Raw genomic sequence first — 20,565 nt, 5'->3', positions numbered from 1 at the left:
GAACCAGGGGACCCAGTAAAAATTTTGAAGACAAAAACGACACCTGAAAAAGGGGAGGAACCTATATTTAGTGAAGAAGAATTAGAAGCAATAAAAGATTTAAAGTTACATCAAGGACAACAGGGAGAGTGGTTAACCTCAGATGGACGGGTGTTTTTGAATAAAGCACTGGCTCGGACAGTGCTAACAGAACTACATAAATTAACTCACTGGGGAGTCCAAGGACTATGTGATCATTTCCTAAGAAATAACCTATGCATCGGGGTATATAGCCTGGCTAAAGCTGTTACTAGAGGGTGTATCATTTGTCAAAAAGTGAACCAGAAAGTTATGAGAAAAGTAGCACCTGGAGGAAGGGAATTAGCCTTGAGACCCTTCCAAAGCATACAGATAGATTTCACTGAAATGCCCCCAGTGCAAGGTTACAGATATTTACTGGTTATAGTTGATCATCTCACACACTGGGTAGAAGCCTTCCCGACCAGGAGGGAAACAGCTCAAGTCGTGGCAAAAGCAATCCTAGAGAATATTATCCCCAGATATGGTATTGTGAACACCATAGACTCAGACCGAGGTCCACATTTTGTGTCCCAAACATTACAAAATATAATTGAGGCTTTAGGAATGAAATGGAGGTTGCATACTCCATGGCACCCCCAGAGTTCTGGGAGGGTGGAGCGAATGAACAAAACTCTCAAAAATGTATTAACTAAATTGATTGAGGAAACAAAGATGAATTGGCTGAAGTGTTTGCCCCTAGCGCTATTGCGCATCAGAACAAGACCTCGGGCTGACATAAGAATTTCACCTTATGAAATGATGTTTGGGCTGCCATTCTTGTTAACACCTTATAGCACAGGAGACTATCTGGAAGGGGAAGAAGCTACCAGAAAGTATTTAGAAATAATTGGAAGAACTCTGGAGGGACTTAGAAAGAAAGGATACCTTCCTCAAACTTCCCCTCTCGACACAAAAGTTCACAACATTAGTCCAGGAGATTGGGTTTTGATAAAATCATGGACTACGGGAACATTAATGCCTAAATTTGAAGGCCCCTTCCAGGTGCTCCTGATCACAAATTCAGCTGTGCAGACCAAAGAAAAAGGTTGGACTCATATCACAAGAATAAAAGGGCCAGTCTCACCCCCAGGTACGGGACTGGATCCAACATCAGTTTCCCCCTCTGGCATTGGACCAGAGTCTACACCACTCTCACCCCCCAGCGCTGGATGAGATTCATCTGCTTCACAAGCTAAATCACCTGAGTACACTGTGGTAAAAGGACCAAAGGATTTAAAGTTGACTCTCAGAAGGAAGAGTCAAAAAGACTGAACTGTGTGGGAAAAAAATTGTTTGTTAAGAGTTCTAATATTGCTTAAAATGTTTTAAGACTGTTCTGTGTAAATTATGTTGGTAAAAAGTTTAGGACTGTAAATAAGTAATTCTGGTTAAGTTCCCCAATTTATTTCTAAAGACTCCAGGTTAATCCTCTACAGAACACTCCCCTGGGAGGGGAAACCAAAATTGGTAGGGAACAGACCAAGAGAGGTTTAACCAGAGAAACGGGTAGAAGAGACTCTAAAGAGCTTGGAAGCTTTTCCTCAGTAAAGTTCCCCAAGAGGCAGGGCCGGGTGGGCAGGCTGTGTGAGATGACCCATACCGGACTCTTGGGAAGGGTAGTAATGATGGCTCTGATTGCTGGTGGTGCTCAGGGGAGCCCAGCTGAGCCATGCAATGAATGCTACCAACCCCTCTGTGAGGAGGAAGTGAGCTCCTTGTCGAGAGTCCACATCAGTTCTAACCCTGATTGTGTTAACCTCTCCCAATTGGTCTTTTATCAAAAAAAATAAGAGAGTGTATTGGATAGTATACAATACTGCCACTTTTAGGCAGCCACTCCTAGGAGAGTGCCCTATAGGGAAAGCCTGGTTGTGCTTTGAATGGGATGCTGCTGAAACAAGCTCAGCAGATCTAGTAAAAAGCAAAGAAATGGTGAAAATGGTAAGAAAAATTGTTTGTTACAAGTATCTATATGAGTATACTGGAAAAGAGATAAACTCCTCTTGGAACACATTTCACGGGAGCCTTAAACCCCTAGATTTGATCTTGTCTGGCAGCTGCGCCGCTAGAGTGATAAAACCAATTTTCTTATTACCCAAAGAAATTGGATCAAGTTTGGGAGTTCCTATATATAATGATTTGTTGGGAGAAATTAAACAGAACAGGCACAGTGAAATAGAAATTGAGAAAATCCAAAATTGTAAAAGCCAAATTCGGATCCCAATATCTATGCGAAACAAAGTTATCCGGCTCCAGGCAGTATTAAAAATAAAGAATTCAATTATTAGGAACATTTCAAACGAAATAAAAAGGTTAGCATGTGTAAATAATGAGGAACAAACTCCTACACTTGATCCCAGTGGGTGGGAGAACCTAAAGATTTTCAGAAAGGATGTATGGGAGAAGGTAGTTTTTCTCACTGTGTGTGTACTTGGAGGATTGCTCTTTTTACTATGCTTGTTTATCTGTTTTAGTAAAATAGTACTGGCCGTGCAGACCAACCTGAAGAAACCAGGGAAAGTAACAAAGTTAAGTAACCATGATTACCAAAGTGCACAAGGGATTTATAGTAGATTCAAAACAAAAAATTGGGAGTTGATGTGAGCTTAGAATTTAAGCTCGATCAAAGAAAAAGAGGGGGGACTGTTATGAACAAAAATTTGGTTAATATTTTTTTTTGTTTTAAAAAGTTACCACTACTGCTGGGCTGCGGCCTTTGTTATTGTAATCACGGGTCGTTGTCGTTAATGGTTGTTTTTGTATTAGTAAAAGCCCTGGCTGGGGCGAGGTAATGGCCCTTCTCCTGGGTGGGGACCTTGCCCGAAGCTAAGTTTTACCTTTCTCAGAATAGGGAAGACACCTGAGAAGGTGGGGGGGGGGGGGGTTATGCAAAGTGACTCGCAAGACCAGAATGCTTTGTGGGACCCCCATCTCCAAACTCATGGAGAAACCCCAAAAACAACGAGCCACCTAAGAGTTGAGAGACTGGAGTGATGTCTGGACGTGAGGAACCGAGTGCTGAGCCTGCAGAGATGCGGGAAACCTTCGTCGTTCCTCACCCTGTCCTCGAGATCCCCCGGGCCAGGACTGGGGGGTCTGGAGACCCGGACTGAGGCAACATCTGACGGAGACATCTTATGGGATCAAGCCCTGAAGGCTCCCAAGAGGATCTGATCCCCAGCTCTGCCCCTGGTTGACAGAGCTGTGCCTATCCTCCTCCTCTGAGTCGCCTTGGGAGAGACGACGGACGCTGCAGACCGTCGAGCCGCCCAATCCTGAGCTGATCACTTTTAATAAAGGCATTACACAGGAGAAGAAGTCTCCTGGCCCTTTTTTTGTTTATTTCATCTTAATTGGTGGATCACAAGTTAAAGGGCAGGGGTCATGTTAACTTAATATTGACAGGAACTTCTGTGTGTGGCTGCAGTCACAACTTCAGGAGGTAAAAAGCATTTCTTGTTTTCTTTGTCATAGCAAAGTCCTTGCTCCAGTTCAGATCCAAGAGGCATCAGCTTTCAGGACTCAGGACAGGCATGAAATACAGACATTTTCTAATTTACAATGCCTTCTTCTATTTTATGAATTTGAACAAGAATATGTACTGCAGTGTGCAACAGAAGTTGTATCTTAGTGAGTAAGAATGCAGACAGAAAAAACAGTGAAGTCCCTGTCGCATTTTAAAAAAGCATAAAATTCCCCTAGACTTCATTTGGAAAGGGATTTTATCTAAAGAACACAAATTAGTCTTGAGGAACATTTGAAGCTTCTTGTAATAAAGAAGTCAACTATGCCTGTCTTCACGATCTCATTTACAAAGAACAAGTTTGTATGACTCATTTAACTGTTCATTACATGTGAACTTAGGGCTCTTTCCTTTTCAAACCTTTCAAGCTGTCTTTTTATAAAAACAAATATTGAGACATTGTTATTAGAGACAAAGACTACCTAAATGTATTACTAATTCAACACTTACACATCAGGTAGAAGCCTAATAAAGGCCAAATTTTTACAGATTTTCATTGAAGTCTACTGAGAGTGGGCTTGCATTGATCTCCTCTTTGGTAAGCTAACTCAGCTAACATGAGTTAGCTGAATACAGACAACCTTTGTATATGACACCCACTAGAAGATTTTAGGATTTTTTTTATACAAAGAGCAGCATCTAGCCTTTCAGGCTTATTCTCAAAGTTTCAGTGATAATGACTTTTGTGTGTTGTTACTTGGAATTAGAGTTGGAAAGGCATGTGTTGACTGCCTACATAGATATGAAATTCAGTAGATAGACTATTTCTTTCATACTATATATTAGACCTTGTCAAACAAGTTTTAGTGTTCTGCTAGCTTTGACAAAATCTCCTACCTGTAGGTACTTCCCTTAAAACAATGAAGGAAAAAAATATCTATCTATCTATCTATCTATCTATCTATCTATCTATCTATCTATCTATCTATCTATCTATCTATCTATCTATCTATCTATCTATCTATCTGTCTAGGTATATAGATATATATTCTTATGTGGAAAAAACCTTGGAAAAGGAACACTTAAAGGTGTAACACAAGTAGAAGGAAAACCAGAGCAATCACATTTTTAGTTTCTTATCCCATTCCATGGTTTTAAGTCAACCTGCCAATTTTTGAATTCTAATTGTTTGGATTTGGCTCTATTGCATCACAAAGTTTGTTATGAATGACTGTGTGTCCTTTCTTTTGTGCTATGAGATTCCTTGGACAGGAACTGTTTTTTACTTCTGTACCACATTTTTGCCTAGTCTTTGGGCCAGAAGTCTGTGGATTATTGTACTCATCAAGTAATAAGGGACAGACAACAATTTATCACACTCTCTGTGGCAAAGCCAGTTACTGTCTTACTAATAGGTTGCCCATAAACTGTGGTTTGAGAAATATTTCTCCAAGCTCATTTATTTACATATTTCACACTTGAAGTCTAAGAATCACCTTCTCTTGACTATACCAAACATGATTTCAGGGTGGAGTGAAGAATATTTATGTAACATTTCAATTTCTTTAAAAAAATGAAATTTGTTTGTTTACTTATATTTATAGTTCCAAAAGTCTTTAATGCAGCTAGATATCTTTGAAATCATTGCTTATTTTTGGTACTGCTGATCAGTTGAATTGGGCAGAGTGCACATCGTTTTACTAAACCACTCTTTGAGGATATACCGTCCAGATTGCCTCTACCCTGAGGGGATATAACTTAAAAATTTCTACTATTACACATATTCCCATGTGGCTTGAAATACTAGCAGAATATATAATATATTCACCCACAGTCAGTACACCACCTAGGAAAGGAAAAAGAGAATGAAAGCACTAGAAAATTATGATACTGGCTGGCACTTCAGGACCTCAGCCTTCAGAAGATGAGAAAGCAATTGCTGACCTGTGGCTAATTTCCAGAAGGAAATTACTTGCTGCAAATTCATAGATAAATATAGGATTTGGTTATTAAAAAACATGGGATAAAATTTTCAAAATGCAATGCTGATCTATTCAGTTTCTAGCACTTTTTAATAACAGATTTAAAGGTAGTTTGAAGATGTTAGATTGAAAGACAGCAAGTACCCTGACAGCATTTGTAGAAGCCCAAAAACTTTTGAATAACTTTCTCCTTTAGTTTAATATTAATGTCAAGTTGGGGGCAGTGCAGAAATTGAATAGAGAAACAAACATTACAGATATACAGAAATAAACAGCTGAAGTAGGTATATATTTTATTATACCTGTCGTGGATTTAAAAATTGAGATGGGAATTTTCCTTTGATTTTATTATTTACAGTTGTTTTAAGTCTATAGAAATGCCGTTGATTTAAATTGGCTCATTCCATTAAAAGGAAAACTTTATTATGAAATACAAAATATCTTTCTCTGAAAGCCATACCAAAGGAAAAATAGAACCCAGTCTAAAAGGAGAACTCACTTCGAAAATCAAAAGTTCAAACTAGAGATGCAAAGAAAGACATCCCCCAATACTGTTCTATTTTAAAACTTTAAAACTATTGAAAAAAAATTAGTTTTCTATCAAATTTTCAGCATAAACAATAAGCCACTGAAGAAAAAATTGAGTTCAGATATTTGACAGTACTAAAACTTCACAGGCACTTATTTGTGTTCACGTTGCCTTTAAGAGATTTTGTTAAAGACTACAGTCTGTTAAAATTAAAAGAACTTCATAGTCTATTATGTAAACAGGTAGACACATCATTTAGCCTTCATATTAGTTATGCAGTAAATGAAAATGGATTTAGAGTACGTCTATTAGGGTTCAAAAAGTTCTTGTTCTGTCTTTCAATCAAAAGCCTCTGTTTTGAGAGAACAGTGCCAAAGACATTGCTGTATTTGTAATTTAGCAATGATATGGAATGTGAAGATCAATTTTGTTGGCAGTTGCTACTATCATGTGATAGAAACTACTCAATCAGTGTTTAGCTGAGAACAAATTTACTCTTACAAATCTGAGACAATCTTGGTTTACCTTAAAAATACTATACATGGTAATTAGTTGTGTAATATAATAAAGAAGTAGTCAGCTTATTAAGTTCTATTTATGTCTTAGGTTAACTCCCAAGGTAAATTGTGGATGATTCCAGGGTTACTACTTGAAATAATCCAAACCAACGAAAAAAAACTTCTTTAAACACTGTCTTAAATAATTATTTTCCATTTCTGGTATTGCAGTAATAATGAAATTTATTTTGGTGCAATTTATTGAAGTAGTGCACAAACTGAGGTCTGGTGCTAGTAACAAAAAGTAGTTTCATTTTATAGTGGCAGAAATGAAACTATTTAGACTCTTTTCCTTGGAGTATATTATTTTGAATATATGCTATTTTTTCACATTGTGGAAAAATGCAAATTCAGAAGGTTCTAATTTGGCCAGAAATACGAAACCAAACATGACCATGCCACCAGCTTCTGAGATGCCAGATGGAAGAAAACACACAGGTTTTTGTTTCTTGTGAAAAATGATGAAAAAAGAGAACTTCTGATGTTAATTCTTCACCTTAAAGAAAGATGACTGTCCAAAATAGTGCCATTGTGGAATGATACAACTAAGACAGAGGATTGAACCTTATAGTGACCGTTCCATCCTCCTACAGCCCTTTATCTAATTCTTCCTATTGTTCTACTTTAAAGAGATTTAGAAAACATTTCTTTAATGACATTTAAAACTTTCATTTTCCAATAAAGAACAAAGACTATTCCTGTAATTAAATATTTATGATGTAGTCTTAGCAATGTTCCTTGCATATATGCCCCTCAAATAAATTGCTTACTCTAAAATTGTATTGCTTGAGGGCTTAATGCAAGTCCTTAATTTTTGATTAAGTCCTTAATTTTTTATTTGATCAAACCATTGTCTTCCTATGCTTAAATATGTTTTTAATATATTTCCAAAACCCCACATATTTAGAAAGAATATAAATTTTCAGCTGGTGTAGTGATACACAGATTTTATTAAGACCAAGGGTTATTAACAGAAACGCACATGCAGATGAATTTTTATTTTAGTATGCCCCTCTTTTAAAATAACACACTGCCTTCTCTAATAACTGCTTTTCAGCATCTATTTAAAGGAATGGGAGACTAGTAACGAGGTGATGATATTTCTAATTGAGCCAGGAGAGGGAGCCCCTTAATAGGAAGATAATTCCTATGTCCATCCCTTTGCTGCTCCTCCTGAAGTTCTGATCAAGCTTAAAAGTAAGATGAAATGTTAACACTGCAGAATGAATATTTCTTTAGCTCTGTTTCAGAGGTTAACAGGAAACAATGAACAAAACTATAATTTTCTGTCACAATTTTTTTTTTTTTGAGAACAAAGGAGACTTATAGTGAGGTTTCAATGGTCTGCCTTCCCTACTCTAAAATTAGTACGAAATGACTCCCTAAAACTTTAGTATATGTACCAGAAACTGCCTTTCTGGTACAGGGCTGTGCAATTCTAATTGTACTGTTAATGCATCACACAAATATCTGTGACTCATCTATGTGTGAAAATAAAAGGGGAGTGGAGGTCCCTAATTCAGGCTGAGAAAGGACTAGGGAGAAAAATCCTAAAACATTATATAAAAAATTTCTTTATAAGTGATTTTAACAGAAAATATTGGAATTACTATTTATATCAGCTTTGATTTATGGTGCACAAAATGGATCTTCCAACGATTTTTCCATACAATTCTCCCTGAGAGCAGTTACCCCAGCAAAATGTCATGCTTTACCACTCATTTGTTTTCAATGAACATACATGTTCTCAAACGGCAAAAGTAACTTTGCCATTGTCTTTTGTAATCTGTATTTGTCATAATGCAACATTGCTGATATTGCTAACAAATCACTGAGTTTACTGAGCAAAGGGGACTACTCTGACAACATTGCCTTGATACCACAGATCTCAGCAAGTACAGTTCTTGGTAGTTCTAAGGGAGCAGGACTAAATGGCTTATCTTTTTCTCTGCCTGGGTATTTTGAAAATACTTTACCTGTTGTGTATCAAAGCAGTTAAGCAGTTAAGCAGATACATATGGCAAAGCTGATGTTCATTACTAATTATTTAAGTAAATGCTAACAGATTTTGCTGACCAGCAATGGTCTTAAGAGCAGGGTTTACACACAGTACGTTGAAGTACAATGAGCAACTCACAATTAAAATCTTTATTCAAGCTTAATTAATAAAATGAAGCCCCAATAGTTTCTCACACTGACTCCACCAGGAGTTTTTTTTGAACAAGGCAAAGCAACCAACGTACCCAACAGTTTTTATGGAAAGGCTAAGGTGAAGGAAATCAGACATTTGTTCCTGTGGAATTTATTGAGTTGCCAGACTTTTGATGCTGCTGGAAAACAAGTCTCTTTCTACTAATAAGAGAAGCACAAATATCAGTGAATGCTCCACAACCCAGCTGAGTGAATTAAAAATTGCTAATGGATTTTTACTATCCCCTCTCCAAAAGGGAGCTATTTTAGTACTCAGCTTATGAGTTTTAAAGTTTGAGCTTTATTCACTTGGAAAAACAAATATAAATTCTCCTCTCTTTACCTGCACTGGTGCCTGCACCGGTTGCAAGGTCCCCACCCATCAGGCCACCTAGGGTTTGAAATGAAATGTAAATGAGCACAATAAATTACAACACTCAAACATTCAAAATACTTTCTCTACCTTCAATCACCCTGTTGTAGTACCCATCATTTCTTTCCTCTGACTTCAAGACGCAGTTGAATCAGACCCATAATTATGAAATCATGGTGTTTAATGTTACCTGTATAAGACACTTGCCTTTCAAGGACAAACAAAATACAGAGTACCCATAATTTCCTTATTTTAGTTTCATGCTTCCACAGCATGTGAAAAATTATGTTTAAAAGATATGTATAGTACTCCTTCATTTGAAAACTATCTTTAGTAGAATGCTAGTCAGAAAAGGAAAGGACTGGGAGGAAGAGGCTGAAGATTCCTGGAGAAGAATGTAACTCAGAATAAATAAATACACATAGATTTTAATTTCCTCAGCCTTTCACAGACATTCACACTAACGATTTTTAAAACTTCTCTTAGCACTTGGAGACCTCAAATGGTTCTTTGAACCGGGTGTACTTAAAGATCTTGATGTTGCTGGAGGCAGACAGATTGAAACAACCTAATCCTCACTTACCCTCATCAGAGATGAGCTCTCATCATCGCCAGAACAAAGCACAACCCCTTGCTATGTAAAGCACTGAAGTACAGAGCTCAACTAACATTAACCCATCAAGGAGCTTATGAATGAATCAATAAAAATAAATTGTTCATTTAGCATGTAGACTGATTATTTAAGTAATGAACATACTGATTTACTTCAATTTTTTTGCATTGGCTACATTTTCTTCCCTGCTTTATGTTGTAATGAGCTCTTGCATGAATTACATAGATAAGCTGTCTTTTTAGGAAAAAGCATGCTGTCTGCCCTTCTGTCCTTTATTGACTTTATTGACTTCACTGATTTCCTTTGTTTTTTTTTGTTTTTTTTTTTTTGGTTTTTTTTGGTGTTTTTAAAGGTTTTTTTGAGCTTTTTGTTGTTTTGTTTTTTTTTTTTTTCTCTTCATTTTTCGACACAGCAATTTTGGACAAGCTCTTATGACTGTTAAAAAGAGAGTTCTTTTTTCTTGGGGTACGATTTAAAGTGACCCAAGGAGCTGAGAGCAGAGCATTTGAAGGAATGGGATTGAACAGAGCCTACCTGTGTTACCTGCACTTGGAGGCCGATGTGTCACACCAGGAGACATGCTATTCCTTTGCAAAGAAGGATGAGCCAGTGGTAACAGGTTGGGGTTTCCCAGCGAGCTGACTGGGTTACTGTATACTAAACTGTTGTGGTTGGACACTGGGATAGAAACTGGCATCTCAAAGTTTGGTGGTGGAACAGCCTGTACAAACAAAAATGGAAAACAAATAAGAGAATAGTACAAAACTGAAACAGCCTTTAAGTGCAGTTACTCTATATTTAGTTCAAATATTTTGTACTTGGTGATTAAAATATTTGTGCTTACCCCCTTCCTCTAAGACTCAAGAGAAGAGTATCAAAACAATTACCAAGTCTTTTAAATATGATTTTTCAAATAATGATTCCATCTTCCTTTAATGCAGTTTGCACATTTATTTCATAAGAGGTGGAAAGAATTTTTTCATTTTTTCTACTTTTTTTTTGTTGTTTAAAACAAACCTCTGTCTCATGCAGCATAATTTTCTATTTCTTTCATTCTTTGAAGTCCTAATTGCTCACTTGCCACCTTAATCTAGTGTCATAGATTACTGCAAGATCAAAGTTACATGACAATGGTGACTTCATTACATGGAAAAAAATTGGAAGGGATAGAATACAAAAGGCAAGGCTCTAATTTCAGCTTGTGTTTCTTTAGCAACCAGAATGATCCCAAGTCAGATAAAAGACACCAATACAGTAAATAATTTTTAAAATGAGTTTCTATCTTAGCTTGGAAGGGCTTAAAAAAATTAAGTTCTCCTCAGGGACCGCTAACAATTACAAGAAATTTAGGTACACACTAGTCTTTGAGGGCTATTTTTTGGGGGGTGGTGGTGGTGTTTAGTGATGCCTTTTCATTATCCTATTTTCCTACCTAAAGGCAAGACCTTCTCCTGAGCTACTTCCCTTTGCAAGAATGCTTTAAAAAACAAAAAGGCAAATAATGTACCACATTAACAGAGGTGTGGTACAACAGAGGTTGTGAGGAGATGCATATCTCATTATGCTTCTAGGAAGCTCAATTCAGGTTTCCTTGGCTGGTTGTGAGTTTGTTGGTTGGGGTTCCTTGGGTAGCAGTTGCTTGAATTTCTATAAAAGTTACAACTAGATTAGAAATCTGCATTTAATTTATTTGCTTTAAAAATTATTTTCTTGCCTTTTTGATCAGAAAAACTTTTTCAGAATTACCTGACAGCATTTTAAATATTCAATATGTGAATACAGGCCAAGTACCCCTCAATTTTCAAGTTTTCTAACATTTACAATCTTATAAGCTTCAAAAAAGGGCTTAAACACATAAATTTTTTTTTTGAAGAAGACATATTCCAAGGGAGGAAATTAAAGGTTTTAATTTTATTGTTGGCAGCTGATACTACTGGTATATCTTCAAGGACCTAGGAGGAGAGCTGGACGTATCAACTGCTTGTCAGTCAACCGAGGCACCCTGACCTTGTGCCACCCATGTCTCTATGCCCTCTGTATTACAGCACTATCCATCAAATTACATCAAATATCTCTTAAGGCTGGTTTTTTTTTTTCTTTCTTGGTCCTCTCTAGGGACAGAGAAAATGTTACTCTAAATATAGAGGAATTATTTTGCCTAAGCACAAAGAGCAAGATTTTCAGGGTATCATGTTAAGGATACTCTATACAAATGCCTTTGAACTATTTTGAAGTGTTAATTTAGCTCTGATACTCTCTCCTTTTTTTGAGAGATGACCATAGCAACAGTAGTTGAGCAGATGGACCTGCTGCCATTGCTCCCCATCCTGGGGAGACATGGGAATTTCCTTCCTTTTGCTGAGAAGCTGAAATGCACTCCCATGGCTGTATTTTTCATACAGCTGATTGATTTAAGTAGAGGTAGGAAAGGAAGGTGAGGTGTTTTGGGAATCCACATGTTCCCCATCTAATCTACAGATTTAAGAATCTACATGTAGTCTGCACCCTTATGACTCAGGTCTAAGCTCCTTGGAAATGGAGTCACATAGCATAATGTGAAACATTTGATCAGCTTGAAGGTATGTTTTGAAGCAAGTAATTCTTTTTATTGGCCACAGAAGGACCCAAAACATTCCTAAATCCCATGTTAGTCAGAATCACATGACTGTAGAATTCAAAGTCAGTGTTTGAGCTCTCCATGTTTAAGTCCCAATTACAGCCTGATGTGAGACATGAATAAGCCAACATGAAGTTTCTGATTATTGCAAGATACATGGCTGCGATGGAGTTCTCTCTACCTGGTGGCTTTGAGCCCGTGGACCTGCCTGCTTGAGTACCAGTCCATGTTGCATTGACTGTCATTGTCAAGAGAACACTGCATAAAGTTTTTGTTACCCTTTGTCACACGACCTATGAAGTCTGCTTCTGAGTCTGGGTGGAGACTATTATTGCCTCTATTTTCCTAATATCTTTTCCTAATCTGAATTTCTGTTATCTAAACTTAAACAAGTGTAGAAATGCAAAACAGAAGGTCTTGCCAGAATTCTAAAAGCTTGTTTCTTTTAACCACTATGTTCTTCCTTCCATGTACAAACCAAACTGTTCAAGATTCTTCTTTTTCTACATTTGTACAAAAGAGCTCCAATCTTGGTAGCTCTTCAGGTGTCAGTCTCCCTAGTCAAGTGAAACTGTTACTTAGCTTTCATTTTGTCATTTGAAAAGTATTTTTTAAAGTAGTTGAATTATTCAATTTCCTTATGAATAGTCTAATTTTTGTCATTTTACCAACTATTAGGATCAACTTACATCTGGTTACAGAGCACTTCGTAGGCAATTTTATAAGGGCAAAGTTAGTTTACTCTCTGTTTTTCAGCACAATATACTATATCTGAAATACAGTAGTTTTTATTTCTTCACCACAGTCAAAAGTTAGAAAAGTTTGACTGGCTAAACATCAGTATTAAATACTACATCTCTAGGTACAGTTGTCTAGATCTCTGTCTAACTTTATTAGTGTTACAAATTCCTCACAAAGAACTGCAATGTCCTGCAGATTCCCCATGGTTAATATTGATTCCATTTCAGCCTGATGGACCTTAAAGTTTCTGATGAACTTGTGTAATATATATCTATTAATAGGAGCTAGGGAGGAACTGAGGCCATCTGAGGCCACAGAACAATGTCCATACCATTAAGCTTTCTCAACTTCAAAAAATTTATGACTACATGTAAACCGACAACTGAGAATTGTTCCTGGCCTGGACTAACAAGCAAATGAAATGAAGAAATTGTCTGGGAGAATGTTATTTAGCATCAAAAGGTACCGAAAGCCCGATGGGGACTGTTCAAAAAATTCACCTCATTGATAAGCACATTTCATGCTGCTTTAGTACGTTTTCTGCTTTTTTTGCTAATTCTAATATAGACAAAGTCAACACTGTCACGTATATAAAGAGTGCCACATTTTGCCTATTTTTCCCCCTTCCTTTGTCTTTGCTCCTTTGGACACCACTGCCAAAGAGGGCAGATGGCTCACCAGAGATGATACTGCCAGTGTACAGCACACAGTGCTGGATGCTCACTCCACATGCTATGATACATGTTGCCAAACAAAGTGTTGGACACTTAACCCCCTTGGAACTTAATAGGCCAAACATTCTGTGTTAAGTATTGGTTTTATTTCCCCGTGTTCAATGAGGCCTTCATTTATTTAGAGACAGAGATGCTCATAGCTTCCTTCTAGTGGGCTATTTCTGTCTCCTCTGCTTTCATCATTCTTACGAAATTTACAAATATGTGTCTAATTTTTATCAGATGGTTTAGAACAATATGAATACTTATCCCCAGAAAATTATCTGATGAAACATTATTGTTAGGAGCAAAAGCCAATGTTGTTTTTATTTGGCAGCAACTTTTTTATGTTACAAAACCAGGCAGAGGCAATGCATAGTTTTATATATTCTGTATGTAGTGATTTAGAGACTTGACTCAGTGACTTTATTATTAATTTTGCTTTCTTCTCCCCAATTTTCTTGGCTGCCTTTGATAATCACAAGTAAATGAATATATCTTCCCTGTCTTAGTTATTCTGATTTGTCCAGTTAAGGATATTACTTTATACAATACATAATATTTATATATAAAACCAGCTAGTTACAAATTTACATTAAGTATAAGTTGTGATCTCGATCTTGCCCATTGCATCTTGGCATATGCCAAGAGAAGGAGTTTCTGTTGCATTACCAGAGAATATGTACTGTTTCTTCCTATTGTGGTAAGCAGCTTGGATGGAGGACAGAGGTCCTGAGCTCAGCTTGTGGTGTAGTCAGAGGATGACTACTCTGTCTTACATGAAAAAATGCTAACATTTTGCTGTTCTGTATTTCTGAAGTGTCTCTGAAGTAATTGCACAAAAAGATTAATACACTGCACCTCATCACCTCCTGAAAGGTGGGAATCACCAATTAATTCCTGAAGTAGGACTATATTTGACGTCAAAAAGTTATATTAAATGAAAACAACTGGAGTGAAATTCCATTAATTTTTGGAAAACAAAACTGATATACCATGCTCAGGTTAACTGTCTGGTTTCCAAATCTTATACATTTCCTCACTTTACAGAAAAGACAATTTTCCAAATGCTTATGGAGGTAAAGAAAGAGATAGAACTCACTACTATGGGAATGAAATTTTTTTTCCTAGGTTTTTTTAATGTCTTAAGATTTCAGATGATTATAACCTGTTATATGACCTGTTTTGTTAGGAAAGAAAAGAAGCAAGTAGCATGAGATTAATAGATGTTCTGAAGGATCATTCCAAATATATTTTTAAGGCAGAAAAGTAGCTTGATGAAAATTCTGTCAGTTTGATTTGAAAAAGCCAAGTCATCCTTGAAAGAGAAACAGCATGAAAGAATGACAATTGGTGAGATTTTGATGTGAAAAAGGGTTAAGCAGTTTGGCTTATAACAGTCTACCTAAGTACTGCAGTCATCATTTGTCAAGTTGAGTTGTATCCTGAGAAACCAAATTAATAGTGACAGCTTTAGAGCTTTTCTGTTCTGAGAAAAACAGCTTTCCAAAAGAAGCAAATAAAAAGGGAGGTAAAAAAAATGGGATAGTTCTGTATTCCTCCCTGAGATTCTACATACATGTTGGGTACCCTTAATCTGTCATTTTATATATACCTTTATCAAATTTGGTGCTTTTCTAGTCTCTGGGAAAGTATTATTTAGTGTCCTTATATTTTTCCAAAATACTTTTGCCTGATGTAAGAACTTCTTCAAATTTTAATTACCATGAGTGAAAAATCCTTCTGCTGAGACTTAATAGAAAGAACACTTAAGAGTGCTTGAGACAGAATCTGAGCCTCCTTAAGAAGTATCCTCATCTTAGTTGTCAGATTTTGTATGTGCAACTGACTAACAGTACAGAAGACACTGTGCATTCTGGGTATCCAGACAACATTTTTGGTAGATAACCATGCTACCTTTGTATGGGAATGACAAATGAACACATACAAATTATCTCCTTTTTTTGTCTTTTAGAAATAAGAAGTTACCTATGCAAATTAAAATGCTTCTTTGGGTCTATGCAAATATTTGGTTTCCTACTTTGCTTTCCACAGACATTTGGAATACCAATCAAATATAACCTCCAAACCTCCATATTTGTCATCTTAAAAATGTAATATTAAACATAATGACAAATAATTCATCCTTTGTATGTCTCGTGCAAAACAAATAGGACATGCAGAGTTATTTCTCTTCAATATCTGGCAAGGCATATGACTGATTGTTAGAAATTTTGACTCGGTTAAAAAAAAATTTAGCTCATGCTAAAGCATTAAAATAATGTTGATGAGGTCAAAGCAAATTCTCTGATAAAGCTATAAAATCACTCCAACTCACAAACATGTCTGAGACCTGCCATGAGGCTCTCATGCACTCTGTTTCTCTGCAGCGAGCAAGAAGCTGTAACCCTTCAGTGCTGCAACTGAATTTAGCAGAAACAATGAAGAATTGAAGTTACACATACTAAACACACTAATTACTATATATAAAGCAATTTCAGTTTTACATTGTTTTTCCTATATTGCCACAGAAAGTATTCTGTCAATTTGTTAGCCTGTCCACAGAGAAAAATTTCCACTGTTATTTTTTAAGTATAATTTTGGCAAGTGGTGTAGTAAAACACTTCTGTAAATTAAGTGAATATAGTTCATATGTATATATTTCACTTCCTTCTGTAGGTTTCACCCATAATAGGCTTCATCTGTGTATCAGAGTTAGAGACTTGAAAGAAAAATATGCTGTGGCAAATTTTCTCACCACAGTGCTTAGTTATATATTTGGCTTTAAAGCCTCTTTCTAGCTGAATTTATTTCCCTAAGAAGCCAGAACTGAAAGGGTTATGATTTGTTACTGCGTCAGTTATCAGCAGACAGCCATCTAACCTTTGGTACTTACAGGTATTTTATGGCTCTTGATCATATTATCAAATTCTTCATTAATTTTTTTGTATTTTTCTTCAGTGCGTGGGGTGAGAGCATAAGAGGAGTCAGGATCAGGGCTTTCACAAGCTTTGTTTTCTTTCTTGTGCAATGCCTGCCAGATTCAGAGAAATATCAGAAAGTAAAAAAAATGAAAAGTAGCTCAGAGTACTTACACATAATCTTTGCCTGCTGATCATTAGATCAATATCTTCATTAAGTTTTCTGTACTTGTCCTCGGACTCAGGGCTGTGACCTACTGAATCATCTGCATCAGGGTCTGGACTGTCACAGCCATTAAGTCCTTTCTTTCTTAATGTCTGAAATACATAATTTGGGAAGTTCAATCCTTGACATGGGCTGCAAGAAAGACTCAGCAGTGTTAAAGAAACACAAACTGCTCATCATAGAAAAATGTTAAATTATGCTTTACGGAAAGAAAGTGACTAATGATCCACCACACTGATGTGTGGTTTCCAGTAATGAGTGAGGACCATACAAGACCTCATTCTTCTGAAGCTGGTACAAATCAATAAAGAATTAATCTGGTAATAACAAAAAGTTAGTGCCTATGCTAGTACGTCCCCTGCCTCATGATTCCCATATCCCGCAGCATTAAGGGTTTAAACTAAACACAGAATGCAATTTATTTTAACATAAACCAAACTTAATATATTTATCTATGTTTACTATGGAATACACTGATGTTCTTATTTTCTTTTAGGGAAGATGCAAGAGAAGCAAATGGAAAAAGAAATGAACCTGTAACAAATTTAGGAATCCATTTCTTCACAGAGGAAGAATAATTACCCAAATAGAATTCAAGGACTTTAGCAATGTTGTTCCTAAGTCTATGCTTGTGATAGGACAAGAGGGAGGACAGAGTTGATGATAGAGTTATGAAATAACTATTAAGAGCTTCTAGTGATGTTTACTTTTTATTGACTACACCTAAAGTGCTAAAAATGCACAGGGCTAGAGCTTAATGCACAGGAAAAAGCACTGCTAAAATAGATGCTTAGTGAAAAGTCAAAGAATTTTAGGTTTAGCTACTCAAATACACACAACCAAGTTTATCATCACTAAGACAGGAGAGTTGAAAACTCTTAAAACCAGGACTGAATCAGTAGCTTGCAATTCGGAACAGTTGTCTGGCTTCAAAAAGGCTTTAGCTGATCTACCTTTACAGAGCCCCAAAGAACAGCCATAGGCTATATTAAGGTAAAAGAATATGAGAAGAAAGTCTGGACTCCTCAAGTCAAGCAGTAGTACATAAAGCAAATATATTTACAATTTCTCATATTTAGCTCCAAGAATGAGTCACTCAAAAACTCTTAAAAGTCTACTTGGCTGTCTAGAAACTTTTTAAGTTAGCTTGTAGCCCATTCTGTGTTGAAACCTGGCAAAGCAATCTCAATTACAATGAAAATATCACATATTTTGTCAGTTAGTAAGTGGCTAATGTGCACAGTCTGTCAGTGTGGGATACTCCGGTATCTTTTTGCCTTCTCAGAATGGTTCTGTATCAGCTTTTTGTTCCTTCAGGAATTGTACACATTTCATAATTAATTTTTTATGACGAAGATCAGCTTACTACTGTTACTACCCTTAAATATTATAATGTCATGCCATGTCAGTGTTCTCATACTAATGAAAAACCCCTGAACCTTCCATTTTCATTGACTAAGCAAAGTGATGGTGATCTGTTCTATGAGATCTGAGCCTTCTAATCTCCCATTGCAGACCTCTGAAACAGATTTGGGCATTTATGAAAGGCTGGCCCAATGTAGATCTTTCTTTTCAAACTTCATATCTATAAAGACTTCAAGTCAAATCCATGAGCTACTTCCTTAACACCAATAAAATTATAATCCATTTGAATAAAAACTTGAGATGCTAAAACAAGCTGAATAATTCCCTACACCTTTTTCCACTCTCCTTGCTCTTTTATCTTTTAAATGTTAAATGTTCAGTTAGCAGAACAGACATAATACTACATGATATGTACTGCTAGCAGCTTGAAACAACCCAATTAGCAAGAGGGTTTTGCAACTGCTGCTGTTTAATAGATTTAATAGACACAACAAGATATAGTATAAGCAAAATGTCTCATTGCAATCTCAACTAACATTCTTCTCTTCACATAAGCATTAAACAGTTGTCCTCTGAATACATAAAACATTCTGTTTCAAACTTAGATCAAGCTGTCCAGACATGAAACCAAGATCAGCATACTTGGGACCATTTCCAGAGCTCATATGATACACTGATGGAGTCCTGCTGATTCCTATGGAGTCTCTGAGGACAGATGTGGATGTGAGCTGGACTAAATTACTTCCTCAACTTCAGGCTTTGAGATAACAGACAAAAAGAAATATGAAAAGAGAAGAACCAGAGGAATGCTTTGTAGCCTTTTGAATCTTTCCCCCTCCCATCATTCACAAATCCTGCTGAATTCACAAGACTGTGTCTGTGAGAAGCAGAGGCATCTTGCCCCCAGCATACTTATAATGCCTTAAAGTTCTGCAAATGATTAGCACTCAGTTGCTACGGTGGTTTGTAGAGGTTTGAGGATGCACTGCACCTTTCAGACGCTCAGAAGAGGAAAGGCAACGGGAGCCAACATGGGTCTTGCAACAGTCTCCAAACAGACTGGATTCCCTCCCATTGTAGAAGTATTTTTATAGATATTTATTTTTACATTATTTTCATACCTTTAGAAAGCAGGATGCTTGCCACACTAGGCAGAGAAAAAGCAATCTCTATTTTCACTAGAAAAGCCAAGATGAAAAGCAATAAATTGTGTCAATATTCTACCCAAAATTAACTTTAGCCCTAAAGAGAAGAGGCAAACCTTTCCCTTGCAAAAAAAATCAGTCTTGTGCTTTTGGCTGGTACCTTGGCTGATGGTGCAAATCAAGCTCAGTAATGCAGACCACTTGCTCTCTGCCCATCACACCTCAAAAAAATTCAAATCAAATCAAACAAATACAGACACAAACCCTTAACCCCCATCTAGAAAATATCACAGAAATCCCAAACAAAAACAAGGAAGTATTTAAATGAGTCAGGTTAAGGCTAGGCAACAGGAATTTCCACATATCATTTCCACTAAGAGGCACAGCTTCTAGCTTTGTGAGTGCTGGAACTAATGCCTAGTTCCCTGTGAATTTGATTTTGGGGTAAAGTGCAATATGCAGAAAAGATCTCCTGTGGAAGGGTATCTGGGGATTTCTCTTCTCACCCATCCTTCTGCTGACCCTTTGCTGCTTCTGTTTGTCACAACTCAGGTTGAAATGCTGCCTTCAGCTGGGAGTCTTTCTGGGAGTAATTTCTGGTTCTCTTTTCCTGCACAAGAACATACCATTTTCCTGAAACTTGTTGGAATTTCACTGTCTTGGAGATCCCTCCCTTTGTACTAGATTTGCTTGGCAATGAAATAAAAAAGAACTTGTAAGGGAAAAGACAGAAGAACAGATTGGTAGATTACACAGGGTCAGGAACACACAGGCTCACATCAGTCTTCCTCTGGAGAGGACAGCAGGCTGGAAGTGACGTGCTTAAACTCTGCACTAAGGTAATGAGTTGTACCAAGGACAGAAATAATGACTCTGAACATATCAGGATTATCTCTGCCTCCTCAACATGCAGGCTAGTTTTCCCTATCTTATTACTTTGTTCATTAATTTACTTTCCTCCATGTCATTAACCACCACACTAAACTTCTCTTTTTTTTCCCCTTCATTTTTTCCATTATTGGTGTGCTTCAACACAAGTTTGTACAGTACAGGTAAAAGTGATGCTGACC

The 20,565-nt window shown here is 36.8% G+C and overlaps 1 protein-coding gene across 19 annotated transcripts in view; it reads right to left on the bottom strand.

The window, feature by feature from the left end:
- MEF2C (myocyte enhancer factor 2C) overlaps window positions 1-20,565 on the bottom strand; it is a 139,044-nt gene that overhangs the window by 24,061 nt on the left and 94,418 nt on the right. For 13 of the 19 annotated variants that reach the window (XM_063180337.1, XM_063180320.1, XM_063180318.1 and 10 more), the window contains 3 exons: window positions 16,934-17,077; window positions 10,302-10,488; window positions 9,125-9,172 (listed from right to left, as the gene is read on the bottom strand). In XM_063180337.1, the coding sequence (XP_063036407.1) occupies window positions 9,125-9,172; window positions 10,302-10,488; window positions 16,934-17,077 (379 nt within the window). Of the gene's footprint in view, window positions 1-9,124; window positions 9,173-10,301; window positions 10,489-16,734; window positions 16,873-16,933; window positions 17,078-20,565 lie in introns of all 19 variants that reach the window. The other 6 variants (XM_063180327.1, XM_063180330.1, XM_063180335.1 and 3 more) reach the window with 3 other exon arrangements.

This window comes from Melospiza melodia, chromosome Z, assembly GCF_035770615.1.
Source record: "Melospiza melodia melodia isolate bMelMel2 chromosome Z, bMelMel2.pri, whole genome shotgun sequence".
NCBI lineage: Eukaryota > Metazoa > Chordata > Aves > Passeriformes > Passerellidae > Melospiza > Melospiza melodia.
Note: the sequence above shows the minus strand (reverse complement) of the source record. Positions and strands in the feature narration are given on the sequence as shown.